Source organism: Gracilinanus agilis, chromosome 1, assembly GCF_016433145.1.
Source record: "Gracilinanus agilis isolate LMUSP501 chromosome 1, AgileGrace, whole genome shotgun sequence".
Taxonomy (NCBI): domain Eukaryota; kingdom Metazoa; phylum Chordata; class Mammalia; order Didelphimorphia; family Didelphidae; genus Gracilinanus; species Gracilinanus agilis.
The window spans coordinates 763599445-763623844 of record NC_058130.1 but is presented as its reverse complement, the minus strand read 5'-3'; the positions used below and the strand labels follow the sequence as shown (position 1 = coordinate 763623844).

The 24400-nt window shown below is 39.8% G+C and overlaps 1 protein-coding gene across 2 annotated transcripts in view; it reads right to left on the bottom strand.

The window, feature by feature from the left end:
- FBXW8 (F-box and WD repeat domain containing 8) overlaps window positions 1-24400 on the bottom strand; it is a 104028-nt gene that overhangs the window by 56707 nt on the left and 22921 nt on the right. For both annotated transcript variants that reach the window (XM_044658822.1, XM_044658823.1), the window contains 2 exons: window positions 21122-21286; window positions 17759-17847 (listed from right to left, as the gene is read on the bottom strand). In XM_044658822.1, the coding sequence (XP_044514757.1) occupies window positions 17759-17847; window positions 21122-21286 (254 nt within the window). The remainder of the gene's footprint in view (window positions 1-17758; window positions 17848-21121; window positions 21287-24400) is intronic.

Here is a 24400-nt window from a genome sequence, read left to right as displayed (position 1 = left end):
CTATGGCATACTAAGATTTTAATTTAACAATAAACAAAGCAAAGATTTAAGTTGAGCAGTAACTCACTGGTTCTCAGAATTTCTAATCATTTTTAGATCTCGTGTGCATTTCTCATACACACAAGATCAGGAGAAATAGCCCAGGCTGAGAACTGGAAAGAAACATGGCAGAACTGAGTGAAGACCGGCATCTTACACAACACGTGATAGATATTAGGTCAAGTACCCTAGCCCTCTCATGAGAAAACTGCAATAGCTTTCTAGTCAGGCTTCCTGCCTTGGATGTCTCACCATGCCAATCCATCCTCTATTCTGCTGCAAAGGTAATTTTTCTAAAGCTTAAGTCTGATTAAATTGTCCATTCCTCTGTCTTCCCACCCTTGGCTCAATGAGTCTCAGAGTTTCCAGAATCAAACAGAAACTCCTTTGGTTGGCATGTAAAGCTCTTCACAGTCTGGCCTTCCTACTTTTCCAGTCTTCTCTTCCTCTCCAAAGCCCCCCAAACCCTAGCCTACTTATAGGTCCTCAGATACAACACTCCATTCTCTCTTCTCTGTGCCTTAATACTAGTTGTCCTCTGTGCCTGGAAGTTACTCCCTCCTCACCACCAAGTTGCTTCCCTACCTTCCCTCAAGACTCAACTCTAATTCCACCTATCCCAGGCAGCCTTTCCCATTCCTCCTCTTCACAGCTGCAAATGACTTCTCTGTTCAGAGAGCCTTCAGTCTATTCTCTTTGTATTTTGTATCCACTTAGTTTTTTACATATTGTCTCCCCCCCATTAGAATGTCAGTTCCTTGAGGGCAAGAGCTTATTTTTTGCCTGTTAGCATGGAGCTAGGCACATTAAATGCATACTGAATTAGTTTGTTGACCTGCCTTCCACAAGTAGTTGTGTTTGCTTCAAAGCTAGCTTTATTTCATTTATTTCACAGGTCCCTCCCCTTTATTCCTGCTATATTATGTTCATTGCCTGCTCCAAAACTTAGGAGATCAAGATCTTGTACACCTGGGAGATTCTCCTTCAAGCAGAGGCAGTACGATTGCTTGCTAAGGAAATGACAGCAGAATGTCCTGCTTCAGGGAGGATTTGGACTAAACATCCAGCATGGTGCATCTGAAATAGTGCTGAATTTGGAGTCGAGAGATCCAAAATCTGGATCTGCCACTAAGTAATCTTGAACCTTGCTAGGACTCAGTTTATTCATCTATAAAATGATGGGGTTGGAATAGATAACTACTAAGATTCCTTCTAACTAACATCTGATCCTACAGACCATGACATAATTTTTTTTTAATTAGAGAATGGATACAGGGTCTTTTCACAACTTGGCTTGGGTAAAAAGCATTAACAAAGTAAAGAATGGAGATGATCATTTAAAAAAAAACACGGGCAATTTAAAAAGAAAAAATATAAACTATGAACCACCATGTGAAAAAAATTGCTCCAAATCACTAACAAGAGAAATACAAATTAAAACTAATTTTAAGATCACCGCATACCTATCAAACAGGCAAAAACAATACCAGATGGAAATTGTCAAAGTTGGTGGAATTGTGGGAAGACAGAACTATCAACATTCTGTTGGTCAAGCTACCAACTGATTCAACTATTCTCGGAAATATTTTAAAACAACACAAGACAAGTCATAAAACTGTTTATACCCTTGACCTAGCAGTTCAACTATTCACCACAGGGGCCTAAAGAAGTCAAAGGCAGAAAAGTCTCCCTGTATATGGCAAAATATTCATAGCAGCATTTTTCATGATAACAAAAACAGGAAATAAAGTAGATGTCCATAGCCTGGAGGATGGCTAAAACAATTCTAGTATATAAATATAACGTAATATTACTGAATAACCAATAAACAAGCATTTATTAAGCACCTAATATTTTCCAGGTACTGTGATAAATAAATACTGTGGATACAAATAGAAGCAAAAGATAGTCTCTAATCCTCAAGGTCCTTTTAATCTAATGAGGAAGATAACATGCAAACAAATATATACAAAGCAAACTACATATAAAATAAATAGGAGATAATTAGCAGAGGGAAGACACTAAAATGGGAGACTTGGGAAGGTTTTCCAGCAAAAGATGAGATTTAAAGGAAGCCAGGGTGGTCAACAATCAGAGTGGAGGAGAGGGAGAGTTCTAAGCATGGGAGATAGACAGAGAAAATGCCCAGGTAAGAAGTCAATAATGTAAGAAATTCAATGATACAGAGTGAAAGAAGCAGAACCAAGAGAACATTGTACACAGAGACAGATACACTGTGGCACAATCAAAGGTAACGGACTTCTCTACTAGCAGCAATGCAATGATCCAGGACAATTCAGAGGAACTTATGACAAAGAACACTATCCACATTCAGAGAAAGAACTGTGGGAGTAGAAACACTAAGAAAAACTATTTCCTTGATCACATGGTTCGATCTGGAGACTGGAGATATAAACTCTAAATGATCACAATATTGCAAATATTAATAATATGGAAATAGGTCTTGATCAATGATACATGTAAAACCTAGTTGAATTGCTCATTGGCTATGGGAGTGGGGAGGGAGGAGAGGAAGGAAAGAATGTGATTCATGTAACCATGGAAAAATATTATAAATTACTTAAATAAATTTAAAAAACAAATTTTAAATGTAAGAAATTCAAAGCAATATGGGAAGACTTATATGAACTAGCATTGGGTGAAGAAGGCCCAGGGAACCACTAAATGCTGTAACTATAACAAAGTAGACACTCAAAGCAAGCATAACTCTTATAAGGTTTTTCGGCCAAGAATGTACCAGCCAATCTGTTTCTAAATTGGCCTGGTAGCATTATTATGCAACTTATTTTTAATAGGATACTTCCAGAATTTCTTAAGAAAGTACTATGATTGGGCAGCTAGATGGCTTAGTGGATGGAGAGCCAGGCACAGGGACAGGAGGTCCTTGGTTTAAATCTAATCTCAGATACTTCCTAGCTGTGATACCTGGGCAAGTCACTTAATGTCAACTGCATAGCCCTTACTGTTCTTCTGCCTTGGAACCAATACTCATTATTGATTCAAAACAGAAGGTATGGGTTTAAAAACACTCACACTATGATTCCAGTTCCTTTACAGTATTTGCTTTAAAATTTTGGACATTTAAAACTCTACAGAATAGCAGCCAGAAGGCAGACAAAGCCACAGAACTGCTCTACCAGTAAACCATGAGGAAGTGCTAGACACAGGATAATGTCAGTAAATGAGTGAGATTGCTGAATCTGTGTCCCTGGTTGTCTACCTGTGCTCCTAGAGTTACCGATGTTGCATGGGAAGTGTCCCCAGGGCCTTAGAGCTGTTCTGAGCCCTAAGGCCTGGGGGAGGATTCCCCTCCTTTTGTCCCCCTCTGCCCCCTTCCCCATACACACACATACACACACACACACACACACACACACACACACACACACACATCCTATGTGAATCCTAGCCAGTGAAGTAATTTCTTAGTAGAGCTGAAGTCATCCAGAGTAGATTTTATGGTGTAGTAGCCATCTGCTTTAGGAGAAGACAGCAGTGTGTGGGATGGAGCCAGGGAGAGTGCAGGGGCCTATACTATATGCCCAGACTCTAAGGCAGAAGCCTAGGCTTCACAGCTTCCAAGGAAATACCTGTTAAATAAAAGACTGGTTTATACTTATGAACCACTTACTCTATAACCTGAGCTCAGTTGAAAGAAGTGGCCTTAGACTATGCTTCAATTTCTTCATCTGCAAGAGTTTCCTCCCCTAGGTGAACTAGAAGAATCCTTCCAACTCTAGAATCTCACAATCCTAAATACATAGCCCAACTCCCCAGCTACCAGAGAATTCATCACTCATACCTGCAGGAGTGACTTTAGATACAGTCAAGAGGAAAATAAGGCTAATTCCTACTAAACCAGGGCTAACACACATTGTCTGTTGTTCATTTATTCAACAGTATTTACAATATTCACGTACAAGTGGTGGTACAAGTAGGACAGGAGATCAACAAATTAATGGGCAATACTGCTCTTTTCCCAGTCAAACAACGATCCTTGGCTCGCCATTCTTTCCAAGGTAGTCCAATGTCACCCTCCCAATAGTAGTTTATTGTAACTCCTTTAACAGTTATTAAAGATAAAGGTTAGCACAGAGCTGTGCTAAATACTACCAGACTCAGTGTGATACACCTAACACCACATGTGAAGTGGTATGCTGAATTGAGGGTGTGCCCACATTCATGGAGAGAAAGTATATTTGTGGCTGGATATGTTTATGTGAAACCATGATGTCTTAATGGTCTAATCTAATTGTTTTTTCTCAGTCCTCATTCTTTTTGACCTGAATACCTTTTTCTTCCCTGGACTTTCATGTCTCCGCTCTCTCCTGATTCTCCTCCTCCCTGTTTGGCCAGGCCTCACTCTCCTTGGCTGTGTCCTCATCCATATAAGACTCCTCCCAAACTCCTTGGTGACCTCCAATTATCATTTCTGTAGATGCCCTCCACATCCATATATCCAACCTCGCCATGAAGTTTAGCCCTATAACTGCCAACTGAAACAAGATGTCCCATTGACACCTCAAACTCAAATGTCCAAAACAGGATGGTTATCTTTTCCCCTCTACAGTAGCAGGGCAAATGATCAGGGAGGCACCCCAAAGGCAGAGAACAGATAAAGGCAACAGAAGGGGGCTGAATAATCCATAAGCTGATTCATTAGTCCCTGGAAGAAACCAAGAGCTAACTACTGATAAAAAATGTTGCTTATTGGCATAGGTTTCATTATACAAAAGATACCATTAGTTGGAAATAAAGAAGCTGAATGATTCTGTTTTGACAGAAGATGAGCTTTTTTGGTAAATGTCTGCTTAAAAGATCTGCACTCACTATGGTGGAAGTGGAAGCTAATGATGGAACGGCTTTGTTGCAGAATAACCCAGGAGGTAAATACCAACGTCTCCAGGTCTCTTCTGTTGATGGGAATGGGGTGGGCCAAGAAAGGCCCCATTTCAGCTGGCACACTATTCCAGCCCAACAGCAAGCATTACAACCTGACACATGGGAAAGAAATCATAGTAGTGGGAGTCCAGCTTAGCTCTAATAAACTGGCGGTTTAAAAAAAAAAAAAGAGACAGTTTCAGAGAAGTTAAACATTGCAGGGAGGCAGGCAAGAGGGCAGGACAAAAACCTAAATGGCATCTAAAAAGGCTGAGCTATATTGGCCAGGAGAAGACAGAACAAATATTGAAGGGAGGGAGGAGAAAAGGCTGCTCTCTCTGCAGAGCTCCAGATGTCTTTATCATTGCCTAATGACAATTCCACTCAACCAATTAAGACACCACTATGAAGAGGCATTGTCAGTAAGCCTTTGGACCTCGGTGTTGATGGCTGGCTAATTGGTGTTGGTGTAAAGTACAACTGCAACTAATACACAAGCTGCATAACTCAGAGAAGACAGAAATTGAGAACAAGTCTTTGTCCAAACCAATGGCTAGGTGTCCCAGTCTATGGCACAAATCCAGGATCCTGTGGCTCTTCCCAATTTTCTTATGTGCATTAGGGCTGTTTAACTCTACAGAGGCAGATTTGGGGAAAGTATGCCTGATTTTCAGTAAAAAAGGGCAAAGATAGGCAGGTATGGACCTCTCACAATATATCACTTCTAAGTGAACCCCTAACTCTCAGGAGCTCTGACTGAGGAGTGAGTTTTCAATAAACAATCTGATATTTATCTCACAGGAGGACAGAGAAGGAAAAGCAAAAAAGAAAGATGGCGACATAAGGCAAAGGCTAACCTTCCTTCTCATGGGAAGCACTGCCCTGGTGGATTCCAGGTAAAAGCACATTTTACTTGCTAAGCTTCAGAAAAGCAGAGAGCAATGGAAAGCTTGGGCCCTGGAGTCAGAGGGGCCTTTGTTCACAGTGGACACATACCAGCTGTATGCCCATGGGCACATCACAGAACCTCTCTGGGCCTGTCCTTTCATCTGTCAAACAGAGACAATATGACCTAGAGATTGCATTTCCCTCACAGTGAGAAGTTTGAAAGTGATAATGTGGGTAAAGCTTTTGTAAATCTTGAAACCCGATAGACATGGCAAGCATGATGGTCACTGACTCAGCCAACGCCAAGAGATCATGTTAGGCCAAGATACAGTTAGCAATCAGAATCAGGAATCTGATAATATGAACTATCTCATAAAACAGAGGAAGACAGCAGACTGGGTAAGGATATGTAACAATTTCGATTCAATAAGTATTTATTACTGAGGCAGTCAGTCGGAAGGTGCAGTGGATAGTTGGGAAGACCTGAGTTCAAATTTGGCCTCAGATATTTAACAGGGCAAGTCACTTAGCCTATCAATGTTTCAGTTTTCTCATCTATAAAATGGGTACAATAATAGCACCAATAGTTCCCAGGGCTATCATGAAGATCAAATAAGACAACATGTGCAAAGTGCTTTTCAAAATTTGCAGTCTGTGTACTGGCACTGTGTGAGGCACTGGAGACAAAAAGGAAAAGCCTATACTTTAAGGAAACTATGTCCTTCTGGGGAAAAGCAATCTATACACAGAAGAATAAATACAAAAAATATGCAAAATAGTAGAATTCAATCAATAAACATTTATTAAGTACCTACTGTGTGCCAGGGGATCCAAAGAAAGGCAAAGGCAAAAGCTGCCTCAGGAAGCTCATAGTCTAATGGAGGAGACAGACAACATGCAAGTTATCTATGTACAATCGAGATACGGACAGGATAAATAAGAGAAAACAGAGGGAAACACAAGAATTAAGAAAGATCTAGAAAGGCTTCCTGTAAAAGTTATTATTTTAGCCAGGCACAGAGAGGGAGAGCATGGAGCATGGCCAGGGAGAACGTCCGGAGTCTGGGGTCAGACTGTTAGAGGACAACCTAGAGGCCAATGTCATTGGACCAGAGAGTATATTGGGGTGGGAGAGAGGAAACTTCCAGGTTGCTTTCAAGATTCTAAAATTCTCCCAGATTCAAAGGCCCCTCTTCTTCAGACTGATATTCTATTAGTACTGTAAGATGACAGTGAATCCTGGAAAATTACTCTTTGAGGAACTGATGTGGGTGTGCATGAGCAGGATTCTGAGATCAAACTGGAATAAATGGTGTCATCAAGGAAGCATATATTCAGGATCGGGGGTGAAGCTGAAAATGTAGGCCTATTCCTCCTGGAGGACATTCACCTGAGCAGGAGTACAATAGGTGCGGCTACCTCCAAAATGGGCAAAAAGAAAGCATTAGAGTTGTGAGGGTGAAGCCAAACACTTGGCAGGATCACTGAATTTCTAGGCTATGAGAGCAGCAAAGATAAGACCAACGGTATGTATGTGGTGGGGGCAGAGTTGAGAGGAAGGAGGTTTATCTGCCTCAGTACAAGAAGTTGTATGCAGAGTTAACATGGACACTAGACAGAGCAGGCTTTTATCCCTAACATGTAGAAACATAGAGGAATAATCATTCTTCAATATACAGTTTCTTTAATATCAAAGACAGTAAGTCAATACGAATAGGAATATTGTTTAATAAAATGATATCATGCAATAAACAAAAAATTAACCACCTAAAAATAAATAAATAAATAGTACAATACTGCTCCCGCCATCAAGGAGAGCCCACAAGGCATTCACTGGAAAATAATGAACTTTTTAATGGACCCTCAAAGAGACTGCATACACAGAACCCTTCAAATCCTCTTCTATACATCTTGGTTAATCACGATCAATAGAGTCCAAGTCAGTGATGATTATGCACAGAGTTATTGAATCTGTGGCTCCTTCCATTGCTCCTGGGAGAACAGGAGATGGATAAAGGCAGGCATGAGTTCACAAGTATTTATTAAAGATATTTAGGCTATCTTTTATTATGGACAGAATAAATTTAATGCTCTTTCTATGATATTATCAATATCTTACCTCAGTCATATTTACAAGTTTACAGATATTGCACAATAGAAGTAAATGAAAAAATCCAGAAACATTATGAAGGGGTTAAAAGGAGGACAGTGCTTATGTGCTAATTGACTGCTCGTTTCTTAGCCACTTATATTGTATTAATGTATATCTTCTCCCCTGACTAGATCAGAAGCTTCATGAAAGTAAGACACATTATCAATTTTTCTATCTCCCACAACACCTAGCACGATACACTGGCATTTAACAAATGTTAATTGAATTGAATCTAACTGAATGCAGTGACTAAATTCTTCACAGGTCAGTAGCTAATGTCATCATAATAACCGGGGACTTGCTTTTATGCACCAAGAATTTGGGATCTTACCACTCTGACTCTCCCACAAGGACAGACAGAGATGGCTGCCATTCTACCACAGGTGGTCTTTTTGTGAGTTGTTCTGGAGGAAAAAGTCATCACTCCGCCACCAAACTGGTGCTGAACCTCACACAATTTAGTCAGGCTGGATCTCAAGGGATAAACGGAATCTGTGACCAGGCCCATTATTCTCAAAGCATGTCCCAGTTGGAATCTCCTGCCAGACCTCCTATACTATCGTCAGACTCAGAATACAGGGTCACCTCCATATCACAAAGGGGCAGTTTTAATAGGTTCTAAAATCACACACATAGAGCCACAAGAAAAAGGAATCTCAAAAATTGAAAGCATGTCCACAGCATTCATGTGAACTGCACAACATGTGTACATGGAAAACTTCTAACCCCATCATCAATCTGGATCTGCCCTCCAGGTATGCCCAAGACTCCAGGGAGAAGATACTCCCCCCCCCCCACTGTCTCTAGAAAAGAGTCCTCATTACTGTAGCAACCCCTTTGCAACTTATCTGATGGTTTTTCAGAATTGTTATAGCCAAAAAAATTTACCAGCCTGCAGCCAACTTGGTAAGAGCCTCTTTGAGCTTAGGTAAGCTGGTCCTAAGAAGACAGACATCATTTTCCATCTTGGTAGCACCTGCTAAAGGTTGACTCTAGGGTCAATTCCATGTCATGATGAGGTATTGGAGGAGAACTTGGAAGAAGACATCAGAGATAATTTAGTCAGAAAATAAAAAATGCTAACCAAACCAACCACAATTTCATTTCTCACGTGAAGAAAATTTTGAAATCCAAGAAGAAATGCTTCATGTTGAAATAGAAAGCAAAAAAGGTGGCAAAGAATTTGGTTAATAGAAAAGACTATTTAATCATAAAATGAGCGCACTTTTCCTAATACTAGGGGAAACATGGGGAATGAAATAGCTAGAAATGAGGTAATGTAGGAAGTTATCTTTGACTCATGTCTATGTTTGAGTAAAGAACTTCCATCGAACAAATCCTAATTATAGACAATGACAAAGTCCTTGTTCTGGGCAAACAGAATCAATTAGAGAAGCAGACATTTAAATTCAAGTACATGTAAGCTAGATGTCTGATACTGAACAGACCACTAGAAACACTCTCTACTCTGGTATCCACACTATTTGGGGAGACACATACTGCCTGTTCAATTAAGAAGTCAACCTGAACTGGTCCAACTATGGTTGCCAGGCCCACAAGAGCTCACACTTCCCTGGTGGCTAAAGGATCAGAACTTCACTGGGGATATTTGAGCATATTTGCTTCCAAGAGAATGGAGATTAAAGATACAGCATAAGAAAATGAGCTGCAACAAACATTTTCCAGGAAAAAATAATTGTTCTTTCAAAGCATCAGAAGACTGGAAGAAAGGGGAAAGGCAAGGAATCTTGGCACTGCAAGAAGGCAAGGAGAAATAAAGTGCCCCTTCCAGGAAGGGTGGAAATTGTTGACTAAAAGTTAGGTCAAAATTTTTGCGAAAAAAATAGAGATGAAGAGAGAGAAGAGAGTAACAAATATAAGTTTTGCCAAGCTAATTTTTTTAAGCAAAAGAAAAGGAAGGCCCTCAAATAGAAACAGAAAATCGTGCTTTGTTATAGGAGTTGAAATGCTTCAGACTTATGAATCTTAAGCACCAAAGAGGAGGGAATTTATTGCAAAACCCCACCGTACTCTTGGGCATCTGATAAAAGCTTTTTGGTAAGCTAATAGCTTAATGGTTAAGCAGAACTGGCACAGGGGTCTCCAATGAGCACGAGGCTCAAGTTTCTGCTCCAGGTTTCACCTGAGATACTCTCCTTCACTAGGTGGCAGTAAAGTGAATATACTTTATGTCAACTTGTAACAAGATCTACAGATCGGGTTTTATCATTTGACCTTTCTGAACTCATGATGTCATCTGTTTTCAAGACACTTTCAACTATGAGGCAGCAATTGGGGGGAGGGGACGCTTTCTGAGACTCACAAAGCAAGACTGGCATGGCGCGTCTCATGTGAAGCCCTCCCCTTCTTGTCTTGGAAAGAGCCCTGCCACTCCTCCTCCATAAGAATCTCTGGGAAAGCACCTCTTCTGAAATAAAGCAATCGTGCTCCTTCCTTAACATCATGCAAGTACTTTGGGGCTCAAAAGCCCACGGGGGTGGGGGAGCCTCTAAACTACCAGGATTCTAACTCTAACTAGACCCTAGATTGTGCATCAGATATTTCTATAGACAGAGGCAAGGCCAGTTTTCTCACTCATGCACCAAAAATACACTACTTAAGCAGAAATTCCCACAACTGTGCTAAATCTTTGATCCCAAAAAGTCAGTTCAAAATGCATAATAGTGCTTAGAATTTTCTGTTAAAGTTCTATTTCTGCAATTCAGAAAAACTTCTCATAGAAGAAGGTAGCCTGGAAATTGAGGGGATGCCCATCACTTGGAAAATTTATAAACAAGTTGTAGCATAAGATTGTGCTGGAATATTACTGCACCATAAGAAATGACAGGTGGGCCCAGAGACAGGAGGTCCTGGGTTCAAATCTGGCCTCAGGCACTTCCTAGCTGTGTGGCCCTGGGCAAGTCACTTGACCCCCATTGCCTAGCCCTGACCACTCTTCTGCCTTAGAACCAATACATAGTATTGATTCTGAGATGGAAGGTGAGGATTTAAAGAAAAAGAAAAGAAAAAGAAATGACATGTGGGTTAATTTTTTAAAAACATGGAAAGATACATGAACTTATGAAGAGTGAAACAAGCAGAACCAAGAAAACATTAAATACAGCTACAGAAATATTGTTTGAAGGTTAACTGTGAATATTCACCTCCATAGAAAGAATGGACAAAAAGAAACATTTATGACATAGTTTTATAACTTTTTTTTTGTCAAATAAGGCCTTCTCTAGTGGGGAAAGAGGAAGGAGTAAAGGAGATGCCTGCAAACTAAGAAGGAAGGTAACCATGTATAGTTACAAAATCTTATAACAAGGTCATCATTGTGATATTTTTTAAATGCACAGAAGACAAGGAAGCAGAGACAAATGGGACAGAATGCTAGAAATGGAAAAGACTTTAGAAATTCTCTCATCTTCTCATTTTATAATTAGGAAAATGAGGCCGAAAGAAGTTAGCTGAATTGTCCAAATATACCTGGTGCTAGTTATTGATGTGGGTGCATTTAGAACTGAGACTTGCAGTTCATATCTTAGTACATTTTAATAAAGAGGAACAGGGGGCAATTTTGGAAGTAACATATCGAATTCGCGTAGAAAAAAATTCAGGCTTAAAAAAACCCCAAACAGTATGAAATGGATTCGTGGCTTCATATAGAACCCTCTTTTTATGTTATTCTGTGCTTATGATATCTTTTTGGAGTCTGGATGAAAAATAAAAATTTTAAAAGAACCTTACAGAAAAAGATAATTGCTATTTTCTCAAAATGTTACTATGATGTAGGGGGCAGCTGGGTGTGGTTGACTGAGAGCCAGACCTAGAGACAGGAGGTCCTGGGTTCAAATTTGACCTCAGACACTAGCTGTGTGACCCTGGGCAAGTCACTTAACCCCCATTGCCCAGTGTTTACCAATCTTCTGCCTTGGAACCAATATTGGTTCCAAGGCAGAAGGGAAGGGTTTAAAAAAATGTTACTATGGTGCTGAACAAAAGTTTCAGTCTTCTTTTAAAGAAAAGAAGCATGATATTCTTAGAGAAATCTTAACAATCTCTGCCAAAAATGACTACAAATAATTCTGTCTCCTTGGTCATCACCTCCTCTAAAGCATTCTTGACAAATAGTCATCAAAACTTCTTCTTGAACACTGTGACAGCTCTCCTGAGTTGTTAAAAAGTTTGCTGAAATTTTCACTCTGTAACTCCCCCACACTAAATAGGGCCATGAAGCAACAAAGCATGGCTATTCTCTCTTCCAGTCATAGCCTTTCAAACACATTCCCTCTTAGGTTTTCTCTTTTCCGACAAAATATTCTTCAATATTACTCTATCGTTTCTCATATGAAGCCAGTCAGTTCATCAAAAAGCATTTTTCAAGAGCCCACTAAGTGCCAGACACTGTGACAAGCACATGGCATACAAAAGAGACAGAAGACAGTCCCTACTTTCAAGAAGCTCATAGCCCAGTGGAGGAAACAACATGCAAATGCCTACATAGAATAAGATATGCACAGAATAAATCAGAATAATCAACAGAAGACACTAGCATTAAGGGGGATTAGGAAAGGCTATTCACCAAAGGTGAGATTTGGAACTGAAAGGAAGCCGATAGGCAGAGATCAGGCAGTGCCAATGGCCAGAGTTGGGAGATGGAATGTCATATGTGAGGAGAAGCAGGAGGTCGGCATCAATGGATCTCCAAGAACATGGAGGAGGGCAAAGTGCAAGAAGCCTGGGAAGGCAGGAGAGGTTGCAGACTGGAAGTTATTGACCTGGGGGTCAGGGGGATACAGTCAGATCAACACTTGAACTGGAGTGGGGAGAGGCAGGCTATTGCACTGTCTAAGACATGAGGAGGAGAGAGTTGGCACTGGGGTGGTGCCAATGTCAAGGGGAAAGGAGGTATAAAACAGACAGGGAGAAGCCAGTCCCCTCTTCCCAGTTTCTCAGGGTCACAACCCAGGAGTCTTCCAGAATTCTTCACTCTCTCTCACCCCCAGAGCCAAGCCGTTGCCAAGATCAGAGATTTCAGTTTTGTGCCAACTCTCCAATATGCCCCCTTCTCTCCTCTGACACTGCCAGCCCCTTGGTGCAGGCTCTCGTCCCCGCACACCTAGACTACTGCAATAGCTGCTGCAGGTTCTGCTGGCCGCAGGGTCTGCCACCACTCGGGTCTATTTCCATTCAGCCACAAAAGCGATTTTCCTAAAGTGCATGTCGTCCTTCATCTGCTCACAAATTCTCAACATACTCCAGTGGCTCCCCATTGCCTCCAGAAACAAATACAAAATGCTCTGTTTGGTGCTCAAAGCCCTGCGTGATCTGCCCCTTCTTTCCCATCTCCTCACACTTTCCTCCTCAGCACATACTCTTCCATCCAGAGTCACTGACCTCCTGGTTGTTCTCAGATACGAGCCTCCAAATCTTGGCTCTAAACATTCTCCCCAGCTATCCTCTGGGCCGGGAATGCTCTCCCTTTTCCAATCATTCTCCTGACCTTCTGGGCTCCCTTTAAGTCCCAATTAAAATCCCTTCTACAGGGATTTTTACAGGGAGTCTTTCCTAGTCCCTCTTAATTTCACTGCCTTCCCTCTGTTAATAATTTCCTAGTTTTCCTGTATACAGTTTGTGGGTATATATTTGTTTGCATGTTGTCTACCCCTTTAGATTGCTCCATGAGAGCAAGGCCTGTCTTGCCTCTTTTTGTATTTCCAACACTTAGTAGAGAAACTAGCACATAGCTAGGATTCAATAAATGTTTAATGAAACAGGTTGTAGTATATGATTATAATGAAATACCATAGTGCCATAAGAAATGACAAACAAGATGATCACAACACACACACACACACACACACACACACACACCTGGAAAGATTTCTATGAAGTGACGCAACATGAAGTGAGCAGAACTAGTGGAATGTTGTACATAGTAACAGCAATAACATACAATGATCAGCTGGGAATGGCTTAACTATTATCAGCAATGCAAGGATCCGGGAAAGCTCCAAGAGATTTCTTCCCAAAAAGGCTCTCCACCACCACAGAAGGAGCTGACAGTCTGAATATTGAAGCATGCCATTCTTCGCTTTATTTCCTCCCTGAATTTTTCTCTACAGTAAGTAATGTGTGTCTTCATTCACAACAAGATGAACAGGGAAATATGGATTGTATAACCTATATCATGTGCCTTGCTCTTTTGGGGGAGAGGAAAGGGTAAGAGGGAGGCTGGAAATGTGAATCACAAAATGTCAGAAATTATTGAAAATTGTACCAACACGAAATCTGGGGGAAAAAAAATTTTAAATGAGGGCCCAGATGAGAATATATAACATAAATCTGTAATGGATCCAGTGATTTTCTCCAGCTTCATTCAACAGCAGATGAGTAGGAGCAATCACAGTGGATGGTGGGAATGATCCAAGGCTGAGGCTTAGCAGGGCAAGATCAGCAACAGGATAAGGGGGCAAGGGCCTGGGCAGTGTAGAGCTGAAGGGTTCCCCAAGGGGCCAAGATGGAAAAGAACATAGCTGGTATGGGGGAAAGTCTGGGAGAGAACTAAGAGGTTCTTTCGGGTGGGAGGTCATGGTGAAGATGAAGAATAGGTTTGGGGGTTACAAGGCAGAAGGAGAATGGGACTAACAACCAGCTGTGATCAGATAAAGCTATTCGGAGTTCAGGAGCATGGAAATTGTACATTGTGGATGATGGCAAGATGAAGAAAATGATCGCTTTTGTGTGTAGATGAAGAGAAGCAGTTTCTAAGCTTCTCTTAAGCTGCTGGTCCTCCTGTGGGCCCAATCTAATTTGCCAAAATGTGGGACCTAAAATGAATGTAAGACTTCATGGGAGGTTTAGTCAGGACAGAAAGTATCAGGCCCTGTCTTAACATGGACACCATATGCCTATTAATGGAGCCTAAAATTTCATTAATATTGTTTGGGGAGTGAAAGAACACTGCTCGTTCATAATGAGCTTGTCAACAACTTCCCCTTCACCCCCAAGCCTTTTAAACATGAAATGCTACATCATTCTTCAACCTCTTAACTGTACTCTCATCCAGTTTACTCTACCTTTATTCTGTCTAGAAAGAAATGAGAGACTCAGTCAAATATCTTTTCTTTTTAATCCTTACCATCTGTCTTAGCATCAATATAAAGTATCAATTCCAAAGCAAAGGACTGGTAAGGGCTAAGCAATTGGGGTTAAGTGACTTGCCCAGAGTCACACAGCAAGGACCTCCCATCTCCAGGACTTGTCTTCAATCTCCTGAGCTAAGCTAGCTGCACCTAAATGCCTTCTTGAAATCAAGTAACAAGAATGTTATGGCACATCATTCTTCTAATCCCATCAAAAAAGGAAATGGTGGTAGTTTGATATAATTTGTTCTTTGCAAATCCTGTGCTGAACAGCAACATTTTCTCTTTTGAAAGAGTTCACAAGCTATTTAATCATTTCTTCCAGAATTCTGTTGGGAATTAACATTCAACTTTCTAGCCTGTAGTTTCTGGAATCCATCTTACATAAATGCTTTCCATTGAAAAATCAGCATATTTATCCATCTCTTATCTTGTGACACCTCTTCTTTGTACCCCAGCTTCTCAAGGACAGTAGACAGTGGGTCCAATCATACCTAAATGTTCTTTCAGTGGAGGGAATGAAAAGAAAGAAGGGATATAAGAGATACCACAAAGGTGATCTCTATAGACCAGGCAGATAAAATATACTTCAGTACATAAAAGAGAAACTTTCAAGTACATACACTTTAGACCTAAAGACAAAAAAACTACTATTCTTATTAGGTTCCATTTCTGCAAAAGGAAACTTAAAAGAAGGAAAGAGAAAAAAAGGAATTAAAGAAAAACATACAGAGAAGAAATAGTGAAATGGTTACTGGCTCTTTAAGAAAATCCTCAGAGAAACATAACTGTAGAAAGCCTGGTGAATACAACATTGATTGGGAGTGAGGTAACCACAAACACCACTGTCTCAAATGAAAAGGGATTCAAGATCTGACCCAGAAAACAAGCATCGTAACCACTGGATAAAATTTTAATGATAAACACAAGATGCTGTACATACAGGCCAGATTGAATTATCTGATGTTAGGCCATAAACGTAAGGCTCTTTTAGAAAGAAGAGATGCTAGGAGCCTGCTCTGACCCACAGATCAAGTTTCATTCTATCGATCCATGAAACTGGCATCTCCTGCCTTTCATGCTGGTCTAAGCTGAAGAATAAACCTTGGCCAAGAGAGGTAACAAAGGAAGGATTGACATAGTCCTGGTGGTCTTTGCCTCATTAAAGACTACATCTAGGATGAAAAGTTCACATTAAAGACTACATCTAGGATGAAAAGTTGGCTTTCTTGGAGTAGGAGAATCCAAAAGACATCTTGGCCTTAATTCTTTTAGCTTTTAGAGTATTGCAAATATCTTTTAACTGAACCAACATATACCTTCTTGAGATGTCAGAGAATTATGGAATGCCAGAAAGGAAAAGACATCAGAAATCATCTTGTCTAATCTTCTCATTTTACTGAGTAGGAAAACAAGGTCAAAAGAATGAATGAGATACCCAAGTTAATAACAAGAAGATATATAATGTATTTCTATGGCATTCATCTCCAACTTGTGAGATATCTTACAAATGTTTACTCCAAACAGTTCTGTGACACCCAAGATGAATACACTAATCTTGAAATATGAGTAAACAAAAAAATAAATAAATAAAAGGACAAAGTGGAAATACAGCCTTTCTCCTGGGCATTTGTTGTATGTTAAAAGCACCAAATACTGCCAATACTGCTTTTTCCAAAGCATTAATTGTCCATTAAAATCCTCCTGCCTACCATTTGGAATTTCAGTCCAATCTTGAGTGTCATTTAAGAATGCTACTTAAGGAAAGCTTTCCCTATATTCACTAAAGAAAAAGACCTGTTTGCTATTATTAGATAGATATGCCTAGGATAATTCCCCCTTGGGTAAGCTACTCTTTTAGGTGAATCACTCAGATTTGAAATAAAACTCTGAAGTGTTCTAATCTGCACTTTACAACAATGCATACTTGGCATAATGATGCAGAAACATTCATGATCCATAAAGAAAAATGGTCTTCCTATTATGGTGTTGCAGAAATGCATGTGGGTATCTCTGTAGCAATTTATGAAGAATTCATAAGTGGTTTTCTGTGCAGAATACAGAGAAATTTACAGATGTGAGAGTGAAATTAGACTTCAGGTACATCGAGACACATAAAGAGCCTATTTCAAGGCAGCTTAAACAGCAACCATATACTATGCGGTAAGGAAGGAAGATAATGTGTGGTCATAGCCCTTAATCATAATAAAGGCTTCAAAAATAAAGAATTAGTATAGACACTGGTTTGTACCAACTCTTATTCTTCTCATTTGACTTTTTTATGTCTTCATAAAATACAAACTATTTACCCTAATGAAAACACAACACAACATGCCACAAGAGTAATTTAAAAGCTTAGGAAGTCTTATTAAGATAAATGGCTTAAGGATCCCACTCAACAGGAGGCTGATTCTATAGTTTGAGTCTCATTATTAGCTGTAGAACAGTGAGAGGTATTGTGGAAAGAGCAGAGAACTCAATCAAAAGCAACTTTCCATCCTAAGAATTAGATGCAATGACAAATGGTGCTGTTATCAGTCTAAGATTTATGTCTCACACTATCCTAAAGGACAAAGGTACCTAAAAGACATCAAGATCAAGAGGAAAAAGTACAAATATTTTTGCTTACCCAGCAATCACAACACCATCACAAGAGTGGACATCGCATAGAACTTTACCAAGTTCATATTGCAACTGGCTCACAGCACCATTGCGATTCTGCATTAAAGAAATTGAAAATATTTTTATGCTATTGTTGAGATCATCTACTAACAAAATATCTAGGTATGTCTCACAGTAATCTTCAAAATTTCCAAATTACCATTTGCATAATCTTTCTGACCATCAGGAAAATAAAGACAAAGGTTTAAAGAGAGAGAGAAAGAGAGAGAGATACTTCCATAATATCTTCCTAACAACCCAGACTCATATAGATGAAAGTTCTTAAGACTAAGAGAGATAGAGCTGGAAGGAATCTCAGATCTTATCTTATCAAACTCTTAGCCCAAGGCATCAGAATTTCCAAGTGCAATGGAAATCAGATTAAAATGTAATTGGAAAATGTGTAACAAAATAAGTAAAAATACAATACTATAAGTGAAAATACAATACTATACAGATAATGTTAAGTTGTGTTTTTCCTAATCAACTTGGGCTGGCTGGGATCCCTTTCTATCAGAGTTCATCACCACAGATCTAGACCAACCTCCTCATTATAAAGATGAAGAAATGAACAGAAAAGAGTTACTCTCTTGTCAAAGGACCCTTGTAAGTAACAGAGCTGAGATTTGAACCAAGGTCTCTGACTCCAAGTCCAACAATTTTCCCACTGGGCCACTGTAGTATGAGCACCCATTGGGAAGTCTGGGATTAGTTGTGCAATATGCTATGTACTATCGCATGTCTAGAGACTTGAACTCTAATTCCAGGTTTATCCCAAATGGGAAAGTCCTGGAACACAGAGATCCCTTTTAGTGGAGTCTCACAGATTGCACCCAGAAAATACCAGACCAAACTTTAGAAGTGACAGGATAAAACAGAGTTGACCTACTAAAAGAATGCCAGCTCAACAAGAGTTGCCCCAAAACATAACCAATGGTTAAGCATCTGGGAAGTCTACTGAATTGAACTGAACAGACCAATGGTCTCTAAATCTACTCCAATCTAAACTAAAAGTAACAACCAAATATTACTATTTATAGGTTTATAATGCTAGAATTTAGATAAGATCCTACACGGTGACATTAAATTAAATAAATGATTCATCATGTTCATTGCAATATTATTATTTATAATTCCTTATTAGTAGTCTGATAAGAAATAAATCCAAGGCAATCCTTTCATGGAAGTGTTCTGACACTTCCTCTCCCTGGTGTTCTGACACTAAGTTCCCAACTCTAGTTTTACTTTTTTTCCCAGGAAATTTCAAGATTTTTCAAGAAATATTTAGTAAGAATAATCTTGATTCCAGAGAACAGATAATGAAACATATCTGTTTCTCCTCTAAATAGAATGATGGCAGACTATACACATAGAGCTATGTAGTCAAAGTGTGAGTTTATTTTACTTAACTGTACTTTTTTGTTACAAGGAAGGATTCTAATATATAATATGGCATATGAGTGAGTGTTGGAAGAATATAACAATGACATTAAAAAATAAAAGGCATCAATAAAATCTTTTTAAAATAAAATATAATAATTTTTAAATTGCTATTAAATGACTAGTGTGCTCACTATCAAAATGAGAGAAAATACGTGTGTGAAACAGTTTAAATAACCTGCAGAGCTATATAGGAGCTATCATAAATGATTAAGCATCAAATAAATGGGAAAGAAAACATGTGCTGTGGGTTCCGTGGCTGGAGGGGCCTTAATGGTAATGAGAAAAAGGTTTCGCAGAAGAGGTAGTACCTTCTTGGGCACTGAGAAAACAAGATCATGTTGTTTGATCTCTATATGTTCTAACTTCAAATAGAGGCTAGACTCCACCAGTGATAATTCTTCCCTTATCTCGTTCACAGACAGTTCTTGGGCACAAAGACCTTGGTCAGTTACCCTGGGTCACTCCTCACACCCAGGTCATATCAGCACTAAAACCATACAACTAGAATTAAATCTTCTTGCTTTCTAAATCTCAGGTTTTCTCATTTACCTCCTCTGACTCTTCATACGTATCTTTTGTCTCAATTAACTTAGCTGCCTCCCTCTGTAAAGATATTCTATCAATCAATAAGCACTTGTTAAATGCCTACAATGCGCTTCGTGCTGGGGATATAGACCCACATCTAAGGCATCACAGGTCTATGGCATCACTGCCACTTTTTCAGCCAATCTTGAAATTAACATTCCTAAAATCTACTGAAGACCTGACAAATTTTTTCCAGTGAAGCAACAGATCACAATGAAATGAATAATTTATGTTTGGAGAGAAAGGTTTTCACTATTAAGTAGTTCCCGGGATCGCCCTTCTGAAATCCTTTCGGCCACTGCACGTGGCCAACAAGGGATGATGTTAGAAGTCTATAACAGGGCTGGCAGACAGAGCTTCCAGAATCGGGATAGCTATGTTTCAATGTTCAAGGCTAAAATGCCCAATAGAAAATATCAATGTACACTAACTCCACCTGGACACAAGTGCTTCTCATCTGGTTTGTAGGGACTAGTCTTCAGCTGCCCAGATCAAAAGCATTCATCACTCAACTAGTTACGACTCTACTAAAGAGGTACAAGAAAGGAAAAAGACTAGCCATAAAAATAGATGTACGTCACTATTAGTAATAAGCAAAAATATGTTCATCCAAACTACTAGGCCATATGTTCCAAGTGGGTTTATCCTTGAGGGCTAGAGCAGGGTGCGGAATGGAAGCTGTCTTTATAGCCTAGTCTATGCAGACATTCATAGGAGTAAATGAGCACACAGTTTGTCTTACTATCCTGAGAAGAGCATTCCAAAACAGCACACACACAACAGCTATTTCCTACAAAAAGAAAAAAATACTCTTTGGAAAACTCCTAGCTATGATTTGGTATTTCCAAAGAGATTCTAAAATGATAAACAATATGGAGTCAAGCCAGTGGTGAAGAGAAAATAGAATCTAAAATGCTAAGTAATCTCTTCCTTACATTTACTAAGAAACCCTCACCTCCAAAATGGTGACACTTCATTTTTTGCATTTAACTTAAGAATGAGTGAAGGTGAATGGGAACTTACATTAAGGACTAATGAACAAAGATTAACTCAATAACTCCAACTGAGAAGAGAGCTAGAAGATCCTCCTACATGCTGCTATGGAAAATGGAGGTTCGTTTATTAAACCCAAACAAAATGGGCATCAATTGAGCGACAGCTGAGGGAAAAGCTCATCAATCTCCCCACAGCTCTCACTTGGGGCACCTTCACCTCATGTTGCTATTCAAAGGTTCTGGCTTTGAGTTTCTTAATCCTCTCATGAGTTAGTCTCCTACAGGTTACCCTCCTGGACACTGTTTACCTTCCAGTTGGTTCTTAACGTGTGTTCCTTGGCACGGGATTCTTGGAAGACAAGTTTCCAGCAGGAGCAATCAGAGATGCTGGTATCTGGAAGGTACCCTTCCTGTTGGCACAATCTGTACCACAACACTTCATCTTCTGCAAGAACCTTCCACGTCCTGCTCACCTAAAACAGCCCAAGTGACATAAATGTCAAATTAAGCAATTACAGAAGCCCCACTGCCATCCAAAAATCAATCAACACCTTTATTACTGCCCTAGATTTATGGCAGTGTAAAATGCCTCGTTAACAAAATGCTTTGTGTTGAAAAAAATATATGCAAAATGTTTCCAGTTTTTTATCCCAAGACTTCAAAGCTGTTGAACTACTACCTAGAACATTTAATCAAACTATCACATATAAATGTGTGAGGTTTTAAGAATCTAAATAAAAATGCAAAATCCATGTAGCTTCAAATGTGTTAACATCTATATTTTGTAGTTACATAACATCTTTCATAAGAGACTCTCAGTGCCAACAAGCATTATACCTCTTCATATAAAGATTAGAAGACTGACTGAAAAAAAAGGAAAATAATGCCAAAAAAGTCACAGAAATTCAGGGATACAATAAAGAACAGGAATTACAACTAGCGACTTTCTGTCATCTATTGGTAAACCACATTCCTTTATTTCAGATATGTACTCTCTAGAGCAGAGGTTGGCAACCTTTTTGGCCGTGAGAGCCATAAATGCCACATTTTTTAAAATGTAATTTCGTGAGAGCTGTACAGTACTCGCAGTGTGGCTCCTGTAACGGCGCCTGAAAAAAATGGACTTTATGGCTCCTGCAGAAAGAGCCATATCTGGCCCTCAAAAGAGCCAGATATGGCTCGAGAGCCATACGTTGCCGACCCCTGCTCTAAGAGTGAGAACTAGGATTCTATTAATGTTCATAATCTTAATATACTTTCAAAGTATGAAAGTGGAGCTTTAGCAAAAATGGGCTAAAATGTCATTAACCCCCATGTTTTCTTAATGGGAAATGCAAGCTGCTAACCAGGAATGATATAGAAGAATTAAGTTTGTGTCTAGAAGGATCCTTTTTAAAAGCCAGTAGCATCCAGGGAAAATGAACCATTTTGGATATTGGTGCTTTCTTTCAACCTTCACTTATAAGGAGATTTACGATGTAACAGAATGGCGTACAAAGTTGACAGGACTGCAAAGGATGGACTTTTTTGGCAAGAATCTGAGACTGGTTCAGACAGATTAATATGATCCGGGGTCCATGGTGTATTATGGTAATAAAAGATCAAATGGTTAAGTGTTTGTTCTTAAGCCTAAGGTTGCAAGTCCAGTGGCCCAGAGTCTAGAGTAGTAACCTGTACTCTTTACCTGAAAGACATTTCAAAACATCAAGTAAAGCAGGCAGGGAGAGGAGGGGATGAAACTGCGAAAGACCAAGGCAGACAGAGGCCAAGAGAATGTTCTAGGAACTGTGGAGTATAAGGCACCCCGTTTCAATGTGTACATGTAAATGCATATGGCTATGTGTGTGCTTCCAAAAACGTCAAGTCAAAAATTAAAGAGTGAAAATTCACAAAATTCAAAAGGATTCCAATTTTCCAAAAGGGTTCACTGCAAAATTTCTTTAAAATATGAACTTCTTTGGTATGCATAACATACTATTTCCCTTACAAAATAAGTGTCAGCTTTTTCAGACACATTTATATCATCCTCTATTTCATAAACTCCAGGGCTCCTTATCTCTTCCTGGATCACAAGTGAAATCTTTTGTTTGGCATTCAAAGACCTTGACAACCTGGCCCCTTGGGATCATTCTACTCTTTATTACACCTTTATGTCGTTCAGCTCTTTCAGTCATGTCTGCCTTTTTGTGACCCCATTTAGCATTTTCTGGAAAAAATATTGGAGTGGTCAGCCCTCCTTCTCCAGCCCATTTTACAGATGAGGAAACTGAGGGAAATAGGATCGAGGATGAGCTCAGGGTCACCCAACTAGTAAGTGTCTGAGGCTAGATCGGAACTCAGGTCTTCCTGACTCCAAGTCCAGCTCTATCCACAGCACTGCCTAGCTAGTTGCCCCTCCAAGTACTTTTCATCCAATGATACTAGACTCCTTGCAGTTCCTTCAATTCAATTCAATAAACACCTATTAAATACCTATTATGGCCCAGGTACTATACTACGTACTGGAATATAAATGAGAAAAATAAAAAGTTTATCCTCCAGGGGCTTATAATCTAATGGGGGAAGACAACACAGAAAAGGAAGCTTGTATCCACCTCTAGAGAAAGAGCTGCTGGAGTCGGATGGATGTGGATCAAAGCAGACGATCTTTTACACCAGTGTATTTGGGGTTTGAGTTTCCTATGACAGTGCTCTTACAACAATGACCAATATGGAAGTGAGCTTTGCATAATACAGGTATGGCCCAGATCAAATTGCTTACCATCTCTGAGAAGGAGGAAGAAGATGGTTTGGGTCTTATAATTTTGGAAAAGTATGTTGAAAATTATTATTGCATGTAATTAGGAGAATAAAATATCTTTGCGTTAAAAATAAAGGTAAATTTCTTATAAAGGAAGCTGGAAAGGGTGGCAAGAGGGCTAACAGGTGGTATCAAAGTGGGGAGGAGGAGATCTTGTTCCAGAGATCAGACCAAGTGGAGATACAAAGGTCTACAAAGGAAAGCTGTGGCTGAATTGAGTGTTCCACCCTCCAGGCCTCCAATCAAAAGAGAGAGGAGGCTCAGGGAGGCAGGAAGGCCCAGAGCAGTCACTTTCCCTGGTTGTCCCCCATGCCTGTAACATTCTTTCCCCTCTGCCTCCACGCTTCCCTGGCTTCCTTCGAACCGCTTCCTATAGAGTCCCCTTTGGCAAGGGGCCTTTCCCAGTCCTCTTTAACCTTAATGCTTCCCTCTGAGACAGTCGCCCATTATTCTGTCTCAATCTTGTTTGTGCACTATTTCTTCCACCAGACTGAGCTCCCTGAGAACAGGGATCCCTGGTTTTTGCCTTTCTTTTTATCTTGCAGCGGCTGGCACACAGTAGGCAACTGATAAATGCCAGATGAATGACAACTATATAGAACATTAGTCACCTGCATTATCAGGAAACAATGTGGTATCATGGGAAAATGATTAAATGAGGAAAAATCCATTAGTCTCAGCTCTTTCACTAACTAAACACGTAGCCTTGGGGCAAATCACTTAATCTCTCTTTGTGGGCCTCTGTTTCCACATCTGTAAAAACAAAGGTAATACATTATGTCATCTC